The following is a 22,775-nucleotide window of genomic DNA, read 5'->3' on the forward strand; positions in this document are numbered from 1 at the left end:
TTGAACACATGTAGATTGACAGATCAACACATGAACAATAATTCATGCTTCAATCCAACGCTTACGCATTTGTATCAACCAATGCTGTGGTAAATTCTTCCTCCCATGTCAAAGAGCTTTTCCGATCACCATTCTCCCAACAGTTGGGTCAACAGGAAAAACATCTGAAAATTATCCACAACATTTGTCAAATGGGTTTGTTCGTTGGAAAAAACCAAGATATGAGAGCAAAAAAAAAAAAACACCCTTTTCTTGATACAAAATAAAGAAATAAAATTGTGTCCAAGCCCATCAAAAATTATAAAAATAACTTTATCTACTTATAATTTTATTTTTAATTTCCTTTTTTTTTTAAACTTGATTATCATATAATTTTTTGATATTAAGAGAGGGCCAACCATGTTTTCAAAAAAAATTAATATTTTTATATTTTAAATTATTTTAATAAATTGATTTCAAAAATAATTTTAAAAATTAAAAAAAATATTATTTTAAAACATTTTAAAATAAAAAACACAATCACACTTCTCGTATGGTGTTGAAGAATCTTATTGACTTGTTCCCTCTTAACGCTGAGAAAGGGACCAGTCAGTAATAATAATAATAATAATTAGAAAAGGTAAAGCAGGAAATTAAAACTTCCCTCCTTACACCATCCAATCAAATGCTGCCACGTACAAAACTGACCCACCAAAGCCTTGCAGAAATGGCAACAGCCACGTCACGTCAATCCAAACCACCGCGTCAGCGTCCCTATAAAATAAAATCCGCCACACCCATTTTACCTGATTTATAAATAATAGCTTGACTCGCTCAGTTCTCACTCCCCTCAACTCACCCGAGTCACACCGATTTTTAACCACCACCGCAAAGTCCCCTCTCCAGCAGCACCAAACCAACCTCAATCTTACTCATTCCATGTACACACCCCCAAAATTCCCCCGAATCATCGCCTTTGCCACCAAAATACCAATCCGATAACCCCCGACCCGAACCCGAGTACGATGGATCCGAGCCCTTCTAATGAGGAATTTGTTCACATCGAAAACCCTAGCGATAACGATAATCACTTAAGCGAAAGCATAGTTGACGTTGCTAATGAACTTAGCGAAGATGATGATAAAAATGACGACGTGGTGGAGAGGAAGGAGCTCCCAGAGGAACTTTCTAGAAGCGTGATGGTCCTCACGTGCGAGTCGAAAGCTGAAGGTGGCATGTGTGTCGTGCACTTAGTTGGTACTGCTCATGTTTCTCAGGTGAAAATTGAAATTCTTTGTTTTTCTCTTTTGTGTTTGGTTATTGAGAAAGTGAAGGATGACTTGAGAAATTGTGGAAGTTTGGAACGTTTTCTCTTCTTTGTAGAATGGCTAACTTGTAAAGTTTTGGCTGAAATAAAGTAGGCTGGAAATGTGAATTATTTGATTATACTTTGTGTTTTTCTGTTTGGTTGCGGAGAAAGTGAAGGGAAAATAGAATTCTGTGCTTAAGCGAGTATAAAAACTATTTTTTAACAAAATTGAAAATTGAAAAATGTAAAGTGTTTGGTTTTGATTTAAATTCTGTTCGGTTGCTGAGAAAGTGAAGGGAAAATAGAGAGATTGTTGAAGTTGGAAACTTTTTTTGTGTGCGTGTTTGCTGGGTTTTGACTTTTGAATGCTTGAGAAAGAGGGATTTTTGGCTTGAGGGAGCCTAAAAAGGCTACTTTTGTAATTTCTGCAAGTTTAAATTTTGGTTTTTATTTTATTTTTCTTTCCTATTGCTGAGAAAGTGAAGGAAAAAGCTTAAATTTTTAAATTGTGAAACCCCCTGTTGTTTAGGGATGCTTGACAAAAGAAAATTCTTTGCAAAAGTGAGTGTAAAATGGATAATTTTGTAAATGTTAGAAAAATCACGATAAAATTGAAAAATATTTAAATTGTTTATGTTTATGTTTTTTGCTGGGTTGTGAATTGTAGGAATCATGCAGGGAAGTACAAGCTGTAATCAGTTACTTGAAACCGCAGGTGCTTTTTCCTTTTTTGTGAAACTTCGATAGCATATTGATTCCAAACATTCATGAAAAGGTCATTTTTCAGCAGGTTAGCTGCCTGTATTTAGATAGTTTTTACTGCTTGTACTTGTCCCATGAAATCTTCACAAAGTGAAGCTGGCATTTGTTGATTACAGGTTGTATTTCTGGAATTATGTGCGAGTAGAGTGGCTTTGCTTTCGCCTCAGAATTTAAAGGTCTCTCCTGGAGTTTCTTGCTTTCATTATTCCATTTATGCTCTTTACCCTTGAAGTTTTCATTTTTTGATGCGTTCATTTTTGGTTTTCAAGGTACCAACAATGGGGGGAATGATAGAGATGTGGAAGAAAAATCATAACACCTTTGGAATTCTTTATAGCTGGTTTCTTGCCAAGGTAAGCATTTAAGATGAATTTCTTATTCATGATTTTTGTGGAGGATTAGAATATTCTACATCAAGATTGTTGTAAGTTGTTTTTTGCATCAAGCTTATTTGGTCAACTTTTATTTTTCTTTTTGTGTAAGGTTGCTGATAAGCTCGAAGTTTTTCCTGGTTCTGAGTTCCGGGTAGCATTTGAAGAAGCAAGAAAGTATGAGGGCAAGGTAGTGCTTGGTGATCGTCCTGTACAGGTAAGATTTATTTGCTGTATAGTTAGTTGGAAGTGCTTATGTTTCTTCTGACATTGATACGCTGGATTATCTATTAATTATGAGGCCAAGGGAGTTGGGTGGAATAAGGTTTTTTACTGCAAGAGAAATTCCTGCTGTGTTTATGAATATATTAGTATTCATATGATTTCCATTCACATCTAGTTTTTTCATAAGAGAAATTTCGTGGTATACCTCCTTCAGGCTGATTTTGAGATAGTGGGAAAAAAAATTGTGGTAACCTCCTTTAAGGTCAATTAGGAGGTTTAATTTTGGTTGCCTATTAGATACTTGGTTGCTACAGTTGCCCTGGTTTCTCTATCATAAGATTTCCATTTTTAGTCCAAAATCTAAATCTAGTGCCAATATCCGTATACCCAAGTGCTTATCTTTATTGCAATCATGTTTCAAGTATTTTATTACATGTGAAAAACTTGATGGCATAATCACTGTGAAGGCTGGCTGTGAATTTGATACCATGGGATGCATGTTAAGTATTTTTTGTGCTTGGAATTGGCTTTTCCCTGCTCTGGCTATCATTTCTAAGTGTTAATCTTGGGCCAAAAATTCCCCATCAAGACATGTTTCCATTCATCTAAAGTAACTATTTCTCTGACTTCTGGATGAGACATCTATTGTGTTTAGCAGGCTTATCAAATGTTTATTCTGGATGCTTCTTCAACTTTATAACATGGATTGTGTAAAAACAATAAATTCACTGTTTGATTTTGATCAAGTCTTGTCCATCTAAGCTTGTCGCCTCAGCCTCAGCTTTGGCCAGAAAAGCTTAGTAATAGGGGTCCGATCTCTGGAAACTGGAGAACCATAATCGGGTCTGTGAGTTCTTTAGGTCGCCCTCAAGATATGTTTTCAAATACTGCTATACAATTACAACCTGTCTTAGCTTAATAAGCTTCTTTAATCTTCCTCACATCTCTTTTGATGCTATTCTGTTTTGTTCTTCTTGCTGCTGTTACAAACTACTCTGACTTTGATGGCATCAACTGAAACAGATTACATTGCGGAGGTCATGGGGTAAAATGCCAGTTTGGCATAAAGTAAAATTTCTGTACTCGTTAATTTTTCAAGCATTATTTTTACCAAGCTCCGAGGATCTTGAGAAAATGGTAAAATCCCTCAACCCCCTTTCCCTTTACTCATTTCCTCCAAAAATTTCATTTTTTTTCCTTAGCTGCAAACATTATTAGAGATTACTAAATGTGGTTGACAGTCAGTTTGTTTGCTTATTTGCAGCTAAAAGAAATGGATGATGTTGACATGCTGACTCTAGTCATTCAAGAAATGAGCAAGCAGTTCCCCACTCTTATGGAAACCCTTGTGCAAGAGCGAGATCAGTTAGCAGTCTTTTGCCTCCATTTATTTTTGTAATTTGATGCTTTTTTTAGTTGGGAAGAGATGATAGTTCCTGCCTATGTTGTTGGCTTTCATAAAAAGGAAGGAGAAGAGTCTATTGGGAAACAGTTTTCTGTGTCTTTCTGCTTGGTGTTGATTGCATCCGAGTTTATAAAGGGAATTGAGTTGCTAAAATATTTCTACACTTCCTTTGCCCATGTCTCTTCGGAGTTGTGTGTTTATAGTTTGATGTCTGATCTGCTGGTTTAAGAAAAATGTTTTGGAAAAACCTACCTTGACGTCATGTTCCTTTTGTATCTATCAGTGAATAGCTGTGTGAAAGTTTAGGTGTATGAGCACTCTGCAAAAAAACTTCCTATTTTGAACGAATTTATTGATATCACAAACTTTCAGGTACATGTCATCAACCCTTCTAAGAATTGCGAAAGAACATAATTCAGTCGTTGCAGTTGTTGGAAAGGGGCATTTGCAAGGGATTAAGAGGCATTGGGAGCAGTACATTGAGGTTTGTTTAGAACATATTTTGAGTTATGTACTTGTTAGAAATACAGAATTCCAAACTTTCTAGTTAGTCCATTAATAAGTCTGTGACTCATTATGCAGTTAGTTTTTATCAATGGAACCTTACAAAAAACTAGATTAGCATCCTCCTTGTCTGCCCATCTTTTAGATTTTCTTAAATCTTTATCGGCTCTACCTTCCTGTTGTTGCAGTTGAAGGATCTTATGGAACTTCCTTCACAGAAATCAGCTGTTTCAGCTTGGAAGGTTCTTGCATCGCTAGGTGTTGCAGTTGCTGGTGTGGCTATTGTTTCAGGCATTTATCTTTCACGCAAGAAATAGTTAACAAGAGCTTCAATTTGCATCATTGGATCATTTACGAAACTCAATTCTTAGTCACAATTCACAAAGTATTCTTTCAAAGCATGTTTGATTGGCCAGAGAACAAATAAGGACATAACAAATAGTCCTACTAGGGTTCCTGTATACATACGTGTAACTACTTGAAAGTTGCTTTTATACAGTCGTCTTATGGGAGTTCATCCTTGCTTAAATTTCTTAATGAATAACAATCAAAGATGGCCTTGATTCAATAGCCGAACAATCCTACAGGCAAACAACAACGGCACAGAGGGCAAGAAGTACTTGTGACTAGCCACTTAATGATGCAATGAGAATGATACAGATGAGAGCATGTTGTGCAAGCAGCTTCAAATCCGATGAGAAGATGTTCTGAACAAACTGGACAGAATAAATCTTCCTCAGAACCCAGATTGTGGTCAACTTTGGTTTTCTGTAAGCATGGAATTGCGGTTTGCAAGCTTGTAGCACCAGATCAGAAGGTTCCTTAAATAAATCCCAGGAGGTTGCTTTATCATCATCATCTACATTAATCCCAGTCGTAAGTTTACACTTGATGATCACTGCGCTCTCGACATTGTCGGTTTCGCATGCCTCAGAGGCCACAATGCTCACGAACAAGTGATCGCTTTCAAGGGGCATTTTCATAAGCATGGAAACATATTATCTCAAGTAAGTCTTCTTTGTCTTCTGAAAATTAACGGATGCCTAAGGTGTCCAATATCATTTCAGTGCTTCGGATTTCTTCGAAGAAAAACAATACATTGTCCATACATGGTGCCTGAAATTTGACTCTAGCCTTAGGTTCCAAACCATGTTTTGTTTCTTTGACAACGATAAAATCGATCACAAGTTCTTTGGCACGAAAACTTTATAGCATAGCCATTATTCCTCATAATTATTTCTCCTATTTTAAGTTTGGTAAGTGTGCAGTAGATGATTAGGAATAGTTATATTGGGTAGTCCCAAGGGCTGAAGGAATTCTTGTACTTGTTGGATACAAATTAAAACATGGAAACCTAATACAAATTTACAGTCCAACAATTTAGGAACTGTTTTTTTTTTTTTTTTTAAGCTGGGTAGCTAGGTTAACTCGGGAATTATTATTAGAACGATTTAAATTAATTATTTTTATTAAATTAATATTTTTTTATTAAAAAAATAAAAAATCCAACTAGGTTAATTGAGATTTAATGGTTTAATTTAATTTATGTTTTTATTCAATCTAAAACTTGACTCCTGTCATATTGTGATTATAAATTTTCTGAGTTCATTTTCTAAGCTAAGCTATATCAATTTAATAAGCATGTTTTCTTGTATTTTCCACTAAGAAAGTCTTATCCATTGGAACAAATATTTTGCAACTTAGAATGACACGCAGGGCATGTAGCTCTCTTCAATAGCCAGTGTATCGCATGTATCTCTCTTCAATAGCCAGTTAATGGAACTGTACACATGAGATCTTTTTAAAAAATTGTTTGGGATAGTTGATTTTTAAATAATTTTTTGTATTAAAATGCATATTAATAATATTTTTTTATTTTTTTAAAATTATTTTTGATCTTAGTATATTAAAAAGATTCAAAATATACAAAATATATTAAATTTTAATAAAAAAATTAAATTTTTTAAAAATAGTTTGCACTAAACAAACAAGATACCATGTGCCTTTTATTAGAACCCAAGATTTGCTTGATCTTTAAAACCTGTCCAAAAAAATTCAAAATTTTATATAACACCCTTGCTATTGCAAAAAGAAGCATGTTTATAAGCTATTGGCCTGAAGAACTAGAGATAATACTGATTAGAGGGACTTTAAGGAAATCCTTATCTCTTCTCGATTGGATTGGAGATGCTCGTTTCAAAGAATAGTCTATTATAAAGAAAACCAAATGAAGTGGGGTTTTCACTTTAGTTTTTTACATAGATTCATGTGATATAAATTATTTTCGACCACAACTAAGGTTATTAAAAATATTTTTTTATATGATATTGAAAAATACAATATAAATTTGAATCATACACGGAATCGTAAAATTATAAGTAATTATTTTAAATAATTATATATTGATAATTTTAGCTAAGAAATTAAATTGCATTAAAATATGATAAAGAGAGTTAACAATATTATAATCAATGAATGATCTAAATAAAATGAGAGAGATAAATAATATGAATTAATAAATTAATGATATGGAGAAATAAAAAGTCTTATAACAAAACTTTTCAATGCAAGGAAATTCTTGAATGGCAGGAAGTATACATGAACTTGGTAATAACTTGGTAATAACTTAGTTGTTTGTATCACAATAAGTTCTAATAAATTTCTTTTGAGTTGTAAGCTAATGAGCTAGTAATTAGCTAATATAAATTGAATAATGAAATAAATCCTTAAACAATGTTTAATGTGCTAGAAAAAAAATTTTAAATTAATCATTTAAAAATAAATAAATAAATAGAATAATAAAAAAATTTCATGTTAAAATTTCTCTATGTAGCCCGAATCTTCAATTTTTGTATATTCTTGTTAGATTTAAGTTCTAATTTCAAATATGATGTTCTCTATTATTTAGATGAATTATTAGGCCTACAAATATGGTTAGAAAGTATTAGATGACTAGTTTGTAGCCCAACTTTAATCACAGAAAAACTTCATTGGTAGCCCCGGATATATTACAAACAATACATGAAGGTCTAGTTTGATTTATTTGACAAGATTCATTTATTAATTTTGACCATTTGAAATATTATTTTTCCAAACCATTTGACCTAAAAATTTACCATAATATATTTTCATGTGTCTAATATTTCATTATAAAATTTCAGCTCTATCTAATATACGGTTTGAAAGATATGGTTAATCTTATAAAATTAGTCAGCAGATATTTTAAGGTCAAATTTGAATCTGAGTTGATCCATATCATAAATTTAATAAATTCATAAACTCAGATTAAGTTTACTATTTTTTTACGAGTTAAGTCTGATTTTACTAGTTTTCGAGTTTTAGTCTGATTTTATGGGTTAGATACATGTTGACTTATAGAATCATATGATTTTACGAGTTAACTCGTGATTTTAACAATAATGATTGCGACAATAAAATTTAGTTAGGTATAGTGTGTAGTTAAGAGGACCATGAGAAGTGTTTTAGTATTTTCATGTTGTCTTTTTTATTTTTTATTTAAAAAGCTGTTGACGTGTGTGCCACACGTCCTTACGAGTGAGTGGTGCTTGCCCCGTTAAAGAGGCACTTGAGATGCCTCTTGGTGGTCACATTTGATCATACGTCGTCTGGATAGATGTCTAGACGGGCTTCTTCCAGATGGTGCGACGTGTGTAGAGATGTACACAATTGTTTTCTGTTTGTTTGTTGTTTGCTTAGATCTAACAAATACGCCAGGTCTAAAGTATTTGGGTTTGACAATCATGTTTCGTGTTAGATCTAGACATGGGTCTAATATGATTGCTGGATCCAAATCTGTTGGGTATAGTATGACTGCTAGACCAAAGGCTCACGGATCTTGGATCCAAATCTGTTGGGTATAGTATGACTGCTAGACCAAAGGCTCACGGATCTTGTATTATCGTTAGATCCAAGTCACTTGAGTTTAGCATAATTGTCAAACTCAAAGATATTTAAAACATTCCATATATTTTTAATATTTTTTTATATTTTAAAAAAATGATATTTAAAACATTTCATATATTTTTAATATATTTTTATATTTTTTTAAAAAATAATATTAATCTATTGCAGAGCACGAACCAATATATTAGTGGGTTTTAGGTTTTGTTTTTCTCCAAAACGAGAAACTTTTTTTCACCTCAATTGAATCAAGAATTAAAAAAGATGAAGGACAAATTCATTTATCATCTAAGTTAAATAAAAAAAGTGTTTGGAACTGTATTAAAAATTGTTTTTCAAAGTTTTTATTGTTTTTGCTAAAAATATATTAAAGTAATATTTTTTTGATTTTTTAAAATTATTTTTTATATCATTGTATCAAAATGAAAAAAAACATAAAAAATAATAATTTTTTAAAATAAAACTTTATTCAAACTCCGATGCAAATGCAGTCCAACAGCCCACACAATTGAGAATTAAATCCAATTAAATGTATTGATCTAATAAATCCAAGGATTATAGTTTTGAACCTATTATCATTTTGGCTAGAGAATTAATACCTCAATGCTCAATATAATTAGATTCCAACATTTTACCAATCACCAATAATTTAATTAAATTAGTTTCCATTTTTTTTAATTTCTAACATTACATTTTAAAAATTGAAAAAATTGAAAACTTGAATATTTGTTACTGTGGTGAGATGTGTTTTCAATAATATTTTTCAAATGAAAATATATTAAAATGATATTTGTTTTTAATTTTTTTTATCTTTAATATCAGTACATTGAAATTATAATTTTTTTAAAAAATCATTTTAATATTTTTCAGATGAAAAATGAGTTAAAAAACCCGTTACACAAAAACAAATACTTAATTAATTTAACCATTATCAGGTTGAGAGATCTTTGTAAAAGAAGCGCGTCTTGTTTCAACAAAATTAACCATTAATTAGGCTAGGGTTTATAATTTATGTGGCACTCGAGCCTGTATACCAGGAGAAACTAACAATTTGATCTTTTCGGTTGTTGAACTAATTTAATCAAACATTATTGTCATAAAAAACTTGATCCAAAGTCCGATTCGGTTCAGATTCTTAATTGAATTAGACAAGATATTAATCGAATAAAAAACAATCAACCTAGCTGATTTTGACGGACTTTAGTTAATTTGACCAGACTTTGATCGAACCGTAATCCAATCACAATGGACCCAGTTTGACAACAACATAGCACTGTTCCTTAAAACAAGGAAAGAGAAGACAAAAAAGACAACAAATCTTGGTCCTTGAATCAACCAACTGGCAGCTTAGAACGACACATAGGGCAAGAAGTGCTCCTGGATAGCCACTTGACAATGCAATGGCAATGAAACAGGTGAGAGCATCTAGTAGCAGCAGCTTCAGACCCATCAGGAAAGTCTTGCAAGCAAATTGCACAGCATTGCTCTTCATTCATGGAACCCAGATCTTGTTGCTTAATCTTTACTTTCTTCAAGCATGGAATCGGTGGCTTGCAAGCTGGCAATACAGGATTTTCAGGGTTTTCGACAGCATCCCACGAGACCGCCTTATCCTCATCAACATGAATTCCAGTCATGATATTGAACCTCGGGTGCAGAACGCAGACAAATATGTGGTCAATTTCACCGTGGAGTTTACGAGCTTGATCAGAGATGGCGAAGTGCAGAGTAGCTTTCATGGCTGAAGATAAACTGATGTCTGCGTTGGTAAACATTTGCTTGTATCTATGATTTCTCAACACCAACTCCCACAGTCCCAACAGGAATTGTTGTCTACTAACTTGTAAGCCAACATGAGATTCCTTGACAATAATGAACTCTACAGTAACCTTTTTGGCAAGAAACTGAGTTGAATAGACAGAAGATGACGATGGCTCCATGCTTCCGCTTGAAATACTTGCCTGGAGTTGGAAGAAAACCGATTAGCAGAGAAAGTGTGAAATTGTTTCCCTAACGAAGTCTTTTTATAGAAAGGAAATGCAAGGGTTTCCATGTCTGTTCCGGATTCCGAATGGAAATTGGTACAAAGCTGTCCAAAAATAGCCGTTGGGCACATAAGAAAGGGTTTCCATGTCTGCTCCGGAAACCGTCAGTTCTCTGACTCCAGGTTTCATTTTTTTTACTTGATTAGACTTTTAATTCTAGAAAACCCTTAAGTGATCAGGTTCAATCAACCCAACAGCCTCACTTTTGATTGTAAGCAAGGGTTTGTTAGACAAGAAAATGTATGTGGTGTTTCCAGGATTAGATGGCACTGATACCAGCCATTAATCAGGATAGGCCACAAACTGGATATGGCACCCGAGCCATTATGCCAAGAGGAACCGATAATCCCCCAGAATTGGTAATGGGCGCAGCATTTCACATAATTAGCCCACAATGACTTAACACATAATTAACAATGAAAACAAAATTAAACCTAAGATCAATGTATTTAAAATGGGATTAGAAGCTCAGTGGAAGGAGAAGTCGTTATTAAAGAAAGCTCACGGCAAGTACTCAAGTACCTGTCCACTGCCCTTCAACACATTTCAAGTGCTTAACCTCTTCATAGCAACAAATCCCTTTTGATAAAAAATCCATTAAAGCCAAAAAATTAAAAATTAAAAACATCGATCACGAAATGGATTTTAATTAGAAGGGCTTCAGTGTGTGTAACAATCAGATCATTGACTTAATAATCTCACTGAAATCCGCTAAGATAACTGTTATCATCATAAGCCCGATTGCCCATAAGGAAAATCTTTTTCTCCAGAACACCAAATTTATCCCACGAAAACAAACCCAAAAGAAGCAAAACCAAGGGAAAAAGAAGTGGGATATAAAAGGAATGAGAGAAAAAAAAAGGGTGCTCAGAAAGCTCTTCAGAAACTCCAGTCCACAAACATTTTGCTTCATCACAGCACCCTTTAATTTTCTGTAAGCATGGAATTGGCGGTTTGCAAGCTTGTAGCACCAGATCAAAGGGTTCCTTAAATAAATCCCAGGAGCTTGCTTTATCATCATCATCTACATGAATCCCAGTCGTAAGTTTAAACTTGATAATCACTCCGCTCTCGTCGTTGTCGGTTTCGCATGCCTCAGAGGCCACAATGCTCACGAACAAGTGATCGCTTTCAAAGGGCATTTTCATAAGCATGGAATGTTGTAAACTTAAGATGAATATTCTAGAAAAACTAGTAAACATATGTTTACTAGAATAGTAAATGCTTAAGAAACTTTTTGTATTGAAACAGAATAACTCTAGCGAAAAAATAGCTTTACAAAACGAAACTAAAATTGAAATGTGCAGCCCACCCTTTGTAATCCTCGAAACGTGATATATGACTAAGTCAAATCTTATCAAATGACTTATTCTTAAAGAATAGGTCTTATTAACAATAATGGAAACAATGCTGCAATAAAGGATAACTAACACTTACAACTAGGAAATCTTAACAGAAAATCTTAATATTCTCCCTTAAACTAAATGCTATCAGCAATTAGTTTATATCCACGAGTGAATAAACACCCAATCGTTTTCTCAAGTTCTGAAACACGTCCAGCTTCAAAGGCTTTATCATGATGCCTGTCACCTGTTCCTGTAAAGAACACTGAATCAATTCAAAGACTTCATCCTTGGTGAGCTCTCGAAGAAAATGGAACCGAACATCTATATATTTGCTACGCCCATGCAGCACTGGATTCTTTGAAAGCTTAATAGTTGAACTATTATCACAATAAATTGTTGTAGACTTCCGTGGTTCATGATTAAGTTGCTGCAAGATTCTGCTTAACCAAACTGCTTGACATGCACTGGATGCAGCGGCTATAAACTCAGCTTCAGTGGTAGATAAAGTGACCACAGGTTGTTTCTTCGAGGACCATGAAATTGCCCCTGAACTTAACATAAAAACATACCAATAAAATAATTAAATCAGTTTTCATTTTTTTAATTTCTAACATACCATTTTAAAAATTAGCCATGAAACTGCCCCTGAACTTAACATAAAAATATACCCAGAAGTACTTTTTTGATCATCTTGATCGCTAGCATAATCACTGTCAATTTACCCAATTAGTTCTTATTGTTCTCCCTTTCTATACAACAACCTAAAATTCATGGTGCCCTTTAAGTATTGCAACACTCTTTTGGCAACGTTAAGATGCAACTCAGTAGGTCGTTCTATGAACCTGCTAATTAAACTGATAACATACATCATGTCTGGTCACGTTGCTATTAAGTACATAAGGTTGCCCACAATTCTTTTTAACATGGTGCTGTCAACTTCGACTCCCCCTTCATCCTTCATGATTTTGAAACCAGGAACAACAGGATTATGAACTGCATTACATTGACTCATATTAAACCTTGCCAGCACTTCTTGAGCATATTTTCGTTGATTAATAGAGATGCCATCCGATGTTTGAAGTACTTCTAAGCCAAGAAAATAACTCATTTTCCTAAGATCAGTCATATCAAACTCATCATCATAAAATGCTTGAATGTACTGAACATAGATGCATCATTTCCCGTGAATATAAGATCATCCACATAAAGACAGACAAGTAAAATTTTACCTCCATCCATTTGTCTGACAAATAAGGTGTGTTCATGTGGACACTTTTCGAAGCCTTCCTGCAAGAAATAAGAATTAATGTGGTTGTACCAAGGTCGAAGAGCCTGTTTAAGACCGTATAAAGCCTTTTTAAGCTTATATACCTGGTGCTCATACCACTTTCATTCATAGCCTGGCGGCTGTGCAACGAATACATCTTCATTTAATTCACCGTGTAGAAAAGCTGATTTTACATCAAGCTGAAAAACATTCCAACCATGCTGAGCTGCAATTGAAAGAATGATACGAACTGTATCAAACGAGCCACAGGTGCAAACACTTCTGCATAATCGATCCCATATTGCTGGCTATACCCTTTTGTAACCAAACGAGCCTTGTACTTATCGACTTCACCTTTCTCGTTGAGTTTGGTTTTGTAAATTCATTCAACCCCAATCACTTTTCCTGTTGCTGGCACTTCTGTCAACTCCCATGTGTTATTCCTTTCTATCGCACCAATCTCTGCATCCATTGCTTTCGTCCATTTGTCACTTTACACAGCCTGTGCACAAGTAATGGGATCGTGCTCAGCAAATAAAACTAAATGCGCCTGAGCACAAGTAATGGGACCATGCTCAGCAAATAAAACTAAATGCGCCTGACCTTCCTCCTTGGAGAAATTAATGTGACTCATATAGTCATTCATCCAACTAGGCTATCGTCGAACACGTCCTGCAATGGCAGTCGTGTGAGTCTGATCATTAGGAACAAATTCCTCATGTTCTTGATATTGCTCATTAGTTGCAGACTCTGCTACATTGTTATCATCATGTGCCTCGCTTTCTAAAGACTGCTCATAAGGTGCAGATTTTACTACATTGTTATTATTTCGTGGAACTGTATCTCCAGTGATATCCCATTCAAGATCAGCCATGAGTGGTTCTTGGTGAGTGGCATTCCAGTCTCAAGCTTTATCTTCTTTAAAAATAACATCCCGACTTACCACTATCGTCTTAGAAGCTGGATTGAAAAGACGATAGGCCTTGAATTCCTCGCTGACTCCTAGTAGAATGCACTTCATACTTCTGTTATCAAGTTTAACCCTCTTACTCTCAGGAATATGGACGTGTGCTAAGCATCTAAAAACCCTGAAGTGCTCCAATGATGGTTTAGAGCCGCTCCATGCTTCTTCTGGCGTCATATTTCTCATTGCAAAAGTTGGACTTTTGTTCAGAACATGAATAGTCCAGTTGACAGCTTCTGGCCAAAATGTTCTTGGAGTTTCTTTCTCTGTAAGAATGACGCGAACCATGTTCATAATAGTTCGATTCTTCCTCTTTGCAATATCATTCTGTTGTGGAGTATATGAAGCTGTTAACTATCTTTGAATGCCATTTGTTGTGCAAAAATCTGTGAACTCTAATGATGTGAATTCACCCCCATGATCTGTATGCAGACCTCGTATGCTTAAACTGGTTTCCTTCTCAACCTTTGCTATGAAACTTTTGAAAATGTGAAGAGCTTCTGATTTCTCAACCAAGTAATACACCCATGTTTTTCTGCTATAGTCATCAATGAAAGAGATAAGATACCTTTTCTTACTCTTTAAGATTGGATTAATTAGCCCATATATGTCTGCATGCACAAGTTGAAGAATCTGAGATGCCCTCCACGTACTCTTCTTTGAAAACGGATTGCGTTGCTATTTCCCCACCAGACATTCTCCACGGCCTCTTATGTGTGCTTGGAATGTTGGTAAACCCTTCACCATATTATTTTGCTGAAGAAGTTTGAGACCACTCTAACCTAAATACCCATATCTACGATGCCATATATGAGATTGATCTTCTGTAGTAGTGTTGAAGCACTTCTGTCCTTGTGATTGTGTGCGAGCCAATATGATAAACATTTAGTTTGCTGCCATTACGGTCTCCCAGATCAGTCCTCTCTCTAGATGATAAATCCTGCACTTGCCTTGTTTGATAACAAAAACAAGACCCTTCTCTTGCAACTGTCCAATGCTTAGTAAATTATTTTATAAATCCAGTACATAAAATACTCCAATAATGACTTGTATGATTCCATTAACTTCCATACGGACATTTCCCTTTCCTAGCACAGCCAAACTTGAGTTATTCCCCAACTTCACAGATTTCCTGAAAGTATCATCCAAATCTGTGAACATCTCCTTCTTGCCACACATGTGTTTGCTATAACCAGAGTCCAGGAACCATAATTCTTTTCGATCGATCAGCCTTTTTGATATTCACATAAGCCATTAGTAGTATTTCTTCACTAGTTGCTGCATAAAATCCTCTTGAAACCTGTTCCTTCTTAGGACATTCCCATTGAAAGTGTTCAAGTTCATGACAGTTGTAACATTCAATGGTAGACTTGTCAAAAATATTCCTACCCCTTCCTCATCCTCTTCCTCTGAAACTGTGGCGATCACCTCGCCCACCTTGTTGAACATCATGAGTGACCTTTAGATCATGCTCTTCCATTGTGTGTCTTCCCATCCTTTGCTCGTGTACCAATAAGCTACTTTGTAATTCATCGATGGATAAAATGTCAAGATCATTCGACACTTCAATGGAACAAACCACATAGTTAAATTTAGCAGTCATTGATCTTAAGATTTTTTCGATGATCACCACATTTTCCATCTTCTCCCATGAATTCGCATCTTGTTGGCTATGGTGAGAGTTCGTGTAAAATAAACATTCATGGATTCCCCTTCCTTCATATACAGAATTTCAAACTCTTTACGAAGAGCTTGTAACTATGCACGTTTGACGTGTGCTGTGCCTTGGTACTTCTGCTTCAATGAGTCCCAGATGTCTTTTGTAGTATCCTTCTTCAATATTGTCTCTAGGATTGATCTATCAATGGCCTGAAACAAGTAATTCTTAGCCTTCAAATCCTTTAGCCTTTAATCAGCAATGATCTTCGTTGTTCATCAGTGAGATTGTCCTCGTCTGCTGCGGCAGGAATTCTAGTCTTTACCAAACTACAATATTCTTTGGAGCGTAAGAAATTCTCCATGAGCATGCAGCAATGATCATAGTATCCATCAAACTTTGGAATTGCAGGTTGCACAAAACTACTTTCAGTCGTCATAGTTGATCGATGAAATAACTTTGAACCAGGCTCTGATACTAGATGTTGCAAACTTAAGATGAATACTCTAGAAAAACTAGTAAATATATGTTTACTAGAATAGTAAATGCTTGAAGAAACTTCTTGTTTTGAAACAGATTAACTCTGGCCAATAAATAGCCTTACAGAACGAAACTAAAATTGAAATGTGCAACCCATGCTTTGTAATCTTAGAAATGTGGTATATGACTAAGTCAAACCTTATTAAATGACTTCTTCCTAAAGAATAGGTCTTATTAACAATAATGGAAACAATCCTGCAATCAAGGATAACTAACACTTACAGCTAGAAAATCTTAACATGGAAACATATTATCTCAAGTAAGTCTTCTTTGTCTTCTGAAGATTAACGGATGCCTAAGGTGTCCAATATCAGTTCAGTGCTTCGGATTTCTTTGAAGAAAAACAATACATTGTCCATACATTGTGCCTGAAATTTGACTCTAGCCTTAGGTTCCAAGCCATGTTTTGTTTCTTTGACAACGATGAAATCGATCATTAGTTCTTTGGCAAGAAAACTCTTTAGAGCATAGCCATTGTTCCTCATGATTATTTCTCTTATTTTAAGTTTGGTAAGTGTGCAGTAGATGATTAGGAATAGTTATATTGGGTAGTCCCAAGGGCTGAAGGAATTCTTGTACTTGTTGGATACAAATTAAAACATGGAAACCTAATACAAATTTACAATCCAACAATTTAGGAACTTTTTTTTTTGGCCGAGTAGCTAGGTTAACTCGGGAATTATTGTTAGAATGATTTAAATTAATTATTTTTATTAAATTAATATTTTTTTATTAAAAAAATAAAAAATCCAACTAGGTCAATTGAGATTTAATGGTTTAATTTAATGTATGTTTTTATTCAATCTAAAACTTGTTTTCATGTATTTTCCACTAAGAAAATTTTATCCATTAGAACAAATATTTCGCAACCTAGAATGACAAACAGGGCATGTAGCTCTCTTCAATAGCCAATTAATGATACAATAGAAAACGTACACATGAGATCTTTTCAAATAATTATTTGCTGTATGATTATGGTTATTTTTAAAAAAACTTTTTGTATTGGAATATATGTCAGTAATATTTTTTTATTTTTTAAAAATTATTTTTAATATTAGTACATCAAAAACGATTCAAAACATGTAAAATATATTAAATTTTAATAAAAAAATTTAAATTTTTTAAAAACATGATATGCACTGAATAAAAAAGACATCATGTGCCCTTTATTATGACCCAAGATCTGCTCGATCTTCAAAGCCTGCCTAAAAAATTTCAAAATTTTATAAAATATGCTTACTATTGCAAAAGGAAGCATGTCTATAAATTGTTGGCCTAAAAAACTAGAGATAATAATGGTTAGAGGGAGTTTAAGGAAATCCTTATCCCTTCTCGATTCAGATTGGAGATGCTCATTTCAAAGAATAGCCTATTATAAAGAAAACATAATGAGGTGGGTTTTCACTGTAGTTTTTTTACATAGATTCCTATAATATAAATTATTATGGATTGCAACTAGGGTACTAAAAATATTTTTTTAACATAATATTGAAAAATACAATATAAATTTAGATCCTACACTTGAATCGTAAAATTATAAGTAATTATTTTAACTAATTATATATTGATAATTTTAGCCAAAAAATTAAATTACATTAAAATCTGATAAAGAAATTTAACAATATTATAATCAATAAGTGATCTAAATAAAATAAAATAAAAAAGATAGATAATATGAATCAATAAATTAATGACATAGATAAATAAAAAATCTCATAACAAAACTTCTCAATGCAAGGGAATCCCTAAATGGTAGGAAGTACACATGGACTTGATGATAACTTGGTTGCTCCTATCACAATAAGTCCTAATGGACACATTTTGGATTGCAAGCTAACAAGCTTAAATTAGTAATTAACTAATATAAATTCAATAATAAAATAAATCCCTAAACAATGTTTAATGCGCTAGAAAAAAATTAAAATAAAAATAATTATTTAAAATAAATAAATAAATAAAATAGAATAATAAAAAAATTCATGTTGAAACTTTTCCATACAGCCCCAATCTTCAATTTTCGTATATTCTCGGTAGATTCAAGTTCTAATTTCAAACATGTTTTTCCTTTTCTTTTGGATGAATTACCCGGCCTATGATATATGGTTGGAATGCTTTAGATGTTAAGTTTTCAACCCAACTTCGTAGAAAAATTTAACTGGTAGCTGCAGATATATTACAAACAATACATGAAGGTCTAGTTTGACATATTTGACAAGATTCATCTACCAACTTTAATCCTTTGAAATATTATATTCCAAAACCATTTGATCTTAAAATTTACAGTAATATATTTCATGTATCTAATATTTTCCTACAAAATTTTAGCTCTATTCAATATATGGTTTGAAAAATATGTTTAATTTCATAAAACTTATTAAAAGATATTTTAAGGTCAAATTTAAAATTAACTTGATCCATATATTTTTTTAAATGAAACTTTCGATGCAAATGTAGTCCAACTGTCCACACAATTGAGAATTAAATGTATTGATCTAATAAATCCAATTAAATGCCAAGGATTATAGTTTTGAATCTATAATCATTTTGGCTAGAGAATTAATACCTCAATGCTCAATATAATTAGATTCCAACGTTTTAACAATCACCAATAATATAATTAAAGTAGTTTTCATTTTTTTTAACTTCTAACATACCATTTTAAAAATTGAAAACTTGAATATTTGTTACTGTGGTGAGATATGTTTTCAATAATATTTTTTTAAATAAAAATATATTAAAATGATATATTTTTTTATTTTTAATATCAGAACATTGAAATTATAATTTTTTAAAAAAATCATTTTAATATATTTCAGATGAAAAATGAGTTAAAAAAACCCGTAACACAAAAACAAATACTTATTTAATTTAACCATTATCAGGTTGAATACTTTGTCTTCATGAGTATTTCTCAGTAAGAGGTTGGGAGATTTTTGTAAAAGAAGCGCGTCTTGTTTCAACAAAATTAACCATTAATTAGGCTAGGGTTTATAATTTATGTGGCACTCGAGCCTGTATACCAGGAGAAACTAACAATTTGATCTTTTCAGTCGTTAAACTAATTTAATCAAACATTATTGTCATAAAAAACTTGATCCAAAGTCTGATTTGGTTCAGATTCTTAATTGAATTAGACAAGATATTAATCGAATAAAAAACAATCAACCTCGCTGATTTTGACGGACTTTAGTTAATTTGACCAGACTTTGATCGAACCGTAATCCAATCACAATGGACCCAGTTTGACAACAACATAGCACTGTTCCTTAAAACAAGGAAAGAGAAGACAAAAAAGACAACAAATCTTGGTCCTTGAATCAACCAACTGGCAGCTTAGAACGACACATAGGGCAAGAAGTGCTCCTGGATAGCCACTTGACAATGCAATGGCAATGAAACAGGTGAGAGCATCTAGTAGCAGCAGCTTCAGACCCATCAGGAAAGTCTTGCAAGCAAATTGCACAGCATTGCTCTTCATTCATGGAACCCAGATCTTGTTGCTTAATCTTTACTTTCTTCAAGCATGGAATCGGTGGCTTGCAAGCTGGCAATACAGGATTTTCAGGGTTTTCGACAGCATCCCACGAGACCGCCTTATCCTCATCAACATGAATTCCAGTCATGATATTGAACCTCGGGTGCAGAACGCAGACAAATATGTGGTCAATTTCACCGTGGAGTTTACGAGCTTGATCAGAGATGGCGAAGTGCAGAGTAGCTTTCATGGCTGAAGATAAACTGATGTCTGCGTTGGTAAACATTTGCTTGTATCTATGATTTCTCAACACCAACTCCCACAGTCCCAACAGGAATTGTTGTCTACTAACTTGTAAGCCAACATGAGATTCCTTGACAATAATGAACTCTACAGTAACCTTTTTGGCAAGAAACTGAGTTGAATAGACAGAAGATGACGATGGCTCCATGCTTCCGCTTGAAATACTTGCCTGGAGTTGGAAGAAAACCGATTAGCAGAGAAAGTGTGAAATTGTTTCCCTAACGAAGTCTTTTTATAGAAAGGAAATGCAAGGGTTTCCATGTCTGTTCCGGATTCCGAATGGAAATTGGTACAAAGCTGTCCAAAAATAGCCGTTGGGCACATAAGAAAGGGTTTCCATGTCTGCTCCGGAAACCGTCAGTTCTCTGACTCCAGGTTTCATTTTTTTTACTTGATTAGACTTTTAATTCTAGAAAACCCTTAAGTGATCAGGTTCAATCAACCCAACAGCCTCACTTTTGATTGTAAGCAAGGGTTTGTTAGACAAGAAAATGTATGTGGTGTTTCCAGGATTAGATGGCACTGATATCAGCCATTAATCAGGATAGGCCACAAACTGGATATGGCACCCGAGCCATTATGCCAAGAGGAACCGATAATCCCCCAGAATTGGTAATGGGCGCAGCATTTCACATAATTAGCCCACAATGACTTAACACATAATTAACAATGAAAACAAAATTAAACCTAAGATCAATGTATTTAAAATGGGATTAGAAGCTCAGTGGAAGGAGAAGTCGTTATTAAAGAAAGCTCACGGCAAGTACTCAAGTACCTGTCCACTGCCCTTCAACACATTTCAAGTGCTTAACCTCTTCATAGCAACAAATCCCTTTTGATAAAAAATCCATTAAAGCCAAAAAATTAAAAATTAAAAACATCGATCACGAAATGGATTTTAATTAGAAGGGCTTCAGTGTGTGTAACAATCAGATCATTGACTTAAGAATCTCACTGAAATCCGCTAAGATAATTATGTTATCATCATAAGCCCGATTGCCCATAAGGAAAATCTTTTTCTCCAGAACACCAAATTTATCCCACGAAAACAAACCCAAAAGAAGCAAAACCAAGGGAAAAAGAAGTGGGATATAAAAGGAATGAGAGAAAAAAGAAGGGTGCTCAGACAGCCAAGGGTTAGTAATCAAGTTCCGGGAGAAGAAGCCCAGATCAGAAACTCTAGTCCACAAACAATTTGCTTCATCACAGCACTCTTTTCTTGAATAAAAGCAGCCTCTTGTGTACCAAAACACCATAACGCATAAGCAGAAATGGAGTTAAACAATGAAGAAAGGGAGAAAAAAGGAGAACTCAAGATGGGATTTATAGATCGGATGGAGGTGGACAGGCTAAGAGACGATATCAGGCTGTGAAGGTTTTATTGTCTATATAGGGGCTGTAGTTAAGTGTTTGGTAGCATGAAAACTAGGGTTTCAGACTGGGAGTTTGTGATGTGATTGGGTTTTAGGATGCGGGCCTGAGTTTTGAACCTTAGTGGGCATTTGGCTCTGTAACAGCTGATGGTTTTTTTTGTAAAAAATTCAGTAATACAATGTTTAGTTATAAGGTGTGGTTGTGTTTGGGGGAATGGGATTCATAAAAAATAAGGTGAAATCGCAGGTTTAGTTGAAGCAATTTTTTTATTTTTCTTCCTCCTGTTCTGTACTTGTATAATGGAAAGCAAACTTTTTACTGTTTATGTAATTGAGTGAATAGTGAAGAAGGAAATTCTACTGTTCACGTGAACAGCAGAGTCCCTCTTTACCGTTCTGGTTGGTCCGGATTTGATTTAAACCTAAATGCATTTAACCGGATCTGATTTTAAAAAAATTAATTTTTATTTTTTTAATTATATTTTATTTAAAAAATTAGAAGGAGATCGCTTGATTACATCGTATTTGTAAACTTTAATCGCAATTCCCATTTTATTCTTGTCGGGTTCGATCCAGTTAAAAAATATTTTTTTTTAATTATGTTTTATTTAAAAAATTAGAAGGAGATTGGTTGATAACTTAGTATTTATAGAATTTAATCACAATCCTGATTTTGTTCTTGTCGAGTCCAACCTGGTTAGAAATTTTAATTTTAATTTTAATTTTTAATTATGTTTTATTTAAAAAATTAGAAGAAAATTGCTTTATGACGTAGTATTTTCAGAATTTGATCATAATCCTAATTTTATTCATTGCAAATAATATATTTTTTAATTTTAAATTATTAAAAAAACAACATTTATTGTATATAGGCCATTTATTTTGGGACTACCATTTGGTTATTTTCTTTAAAAACAGAGATAAATAAAATATATTTTATATATATTTAATTTTACAATGATATAGATTCAATATAAAAAATATTGTATATAAAAAATTATTTTATAATTTTATCTTTATCTTCATTTCTCCAGTCAAATACGATTTATGTTCTTTTTGTATCTATTATTTCTATCATAAAACATTAATAAAATACAATAAATTCTAAAGATTCTAAATATTTTTTAAACCAAGTTTTAAGATAGATTGGTTATTCATATCTAAATTAATATATTAAAAAAATTAAAGATTATAAAATTTTGTAGCCTCATAAATATAATTTTTTAATCTAAAATAAAAAGATTTAGTGAAATCAGTATTTGTAATATAAGATTTTTGTTATTGGCTAGGACAATAATATTTAATTATTAACAATTAACAAAAAACACT

The 22,775-nt window shown here is 33.4% G+C and overlaps 3 protein-coding genes and 1 long non-coding RNA gene across 4 annotated transcripts; 2 read left to right on the forward strand and 2 right to left on the reverse strand.

Annotated features, from left to right (window-relative positions):
- The first annotated feature begins 777 nt into the window (after positions 1-777).
- On the forward strand, positions 778-5,072 carry LOC105134333 (traB domain-containing protein-like). Its single transcript, XM_011038702.1, has 9 exons — positions 778-1,256; positions 1,956-2,003; positions 2,167-2,226; positions 2,320-2,403; positions 2,534-2,638; positions 3,670-3,783; positions 3,911-4,011; positions 4,424-4,535; positions 4,744-5,072. The coding sequence occupies exons 1-9, from the start codon at positions 1,005-1,007 to the stop codon at positions 4,870-4,872; spliced, it is 1,005 nt and encodes a 334-aa protein (XP_011037004.1). The 5' UTR covers positions 778-1,004; the 3' UTR covers positions 4,873-5,072.
- Positions 5,054-11,673, reverse strand: LOC105134332 (uncharacterized). Its single transcript, XM_011038700.1, has 3 exons — positions 11,451-11,673; positions 5,182-5,320; positions 5,054-5,136 (listed from the first exon to the last, which is right to left on the reverse strand). Exons 1-3 carry the CDS (start codon positions 11,667-11,669, stop codon positions 5,120-5,122), a joined length of 375 nt encoding a protein of 124 aa, XP_011037002.1. The 5' UTR covers positions 11,670-11,673; the 3' UTR covers positions 5,054-5,119.
- Positions 11,590-16,658, forward strand: LOC105134331 (uncharacterized). Its single transcript, XR_843960.1, has 2 exons — positions 11,590-11,673; positions 16,535-16,658. It is a non-coding gene; the product is annotated as an uncharacterized LOC105134331 (long non-coding RNA).
- Positions 16,659-19,372: 2,714 nt separating this feature from the next.
- Positions 19,373-21,400, reverse strand: LOC105134334 (uncharacterized). The gene is made up of 2 exons (XM_011038703.1): positions 19,549-21,400; positions 19,373-19,461 (listed from the first exon to the last, which is right to left on the reverse strand). The coding sequence occupies exon 1, from the start codon at positions 20,219-20,221 to the stop codon at positions 19,613-19,615; it is 609 nt and encodes a 202-aa protein (XP_011037005.1). The 5' UTR covers positions 20,222-21,400; the 3' UTR covers positions 19,373-19,461; positions 19,549-19,612.
- Between the last annotated feature and the right edge of the window lie 1,375 nt (positions 21,401-22,775).

Source organism: Populus euphratica, unplaced genomic scaffold (genome assembly GCF_000495115.2).
Source record: "Populus euphratica unplaced genomic scaffold, PopEup_1.0 scaffold67.1, whole genome shotgun sequence".
NCBI classification, from domain to species: domain Eukaryota; kingdom Viridiplantae; phylum Streptophyta; class Magnoliopsida; order Malpighiales; family Salicaceae; genus Populus; species Populus euphratica.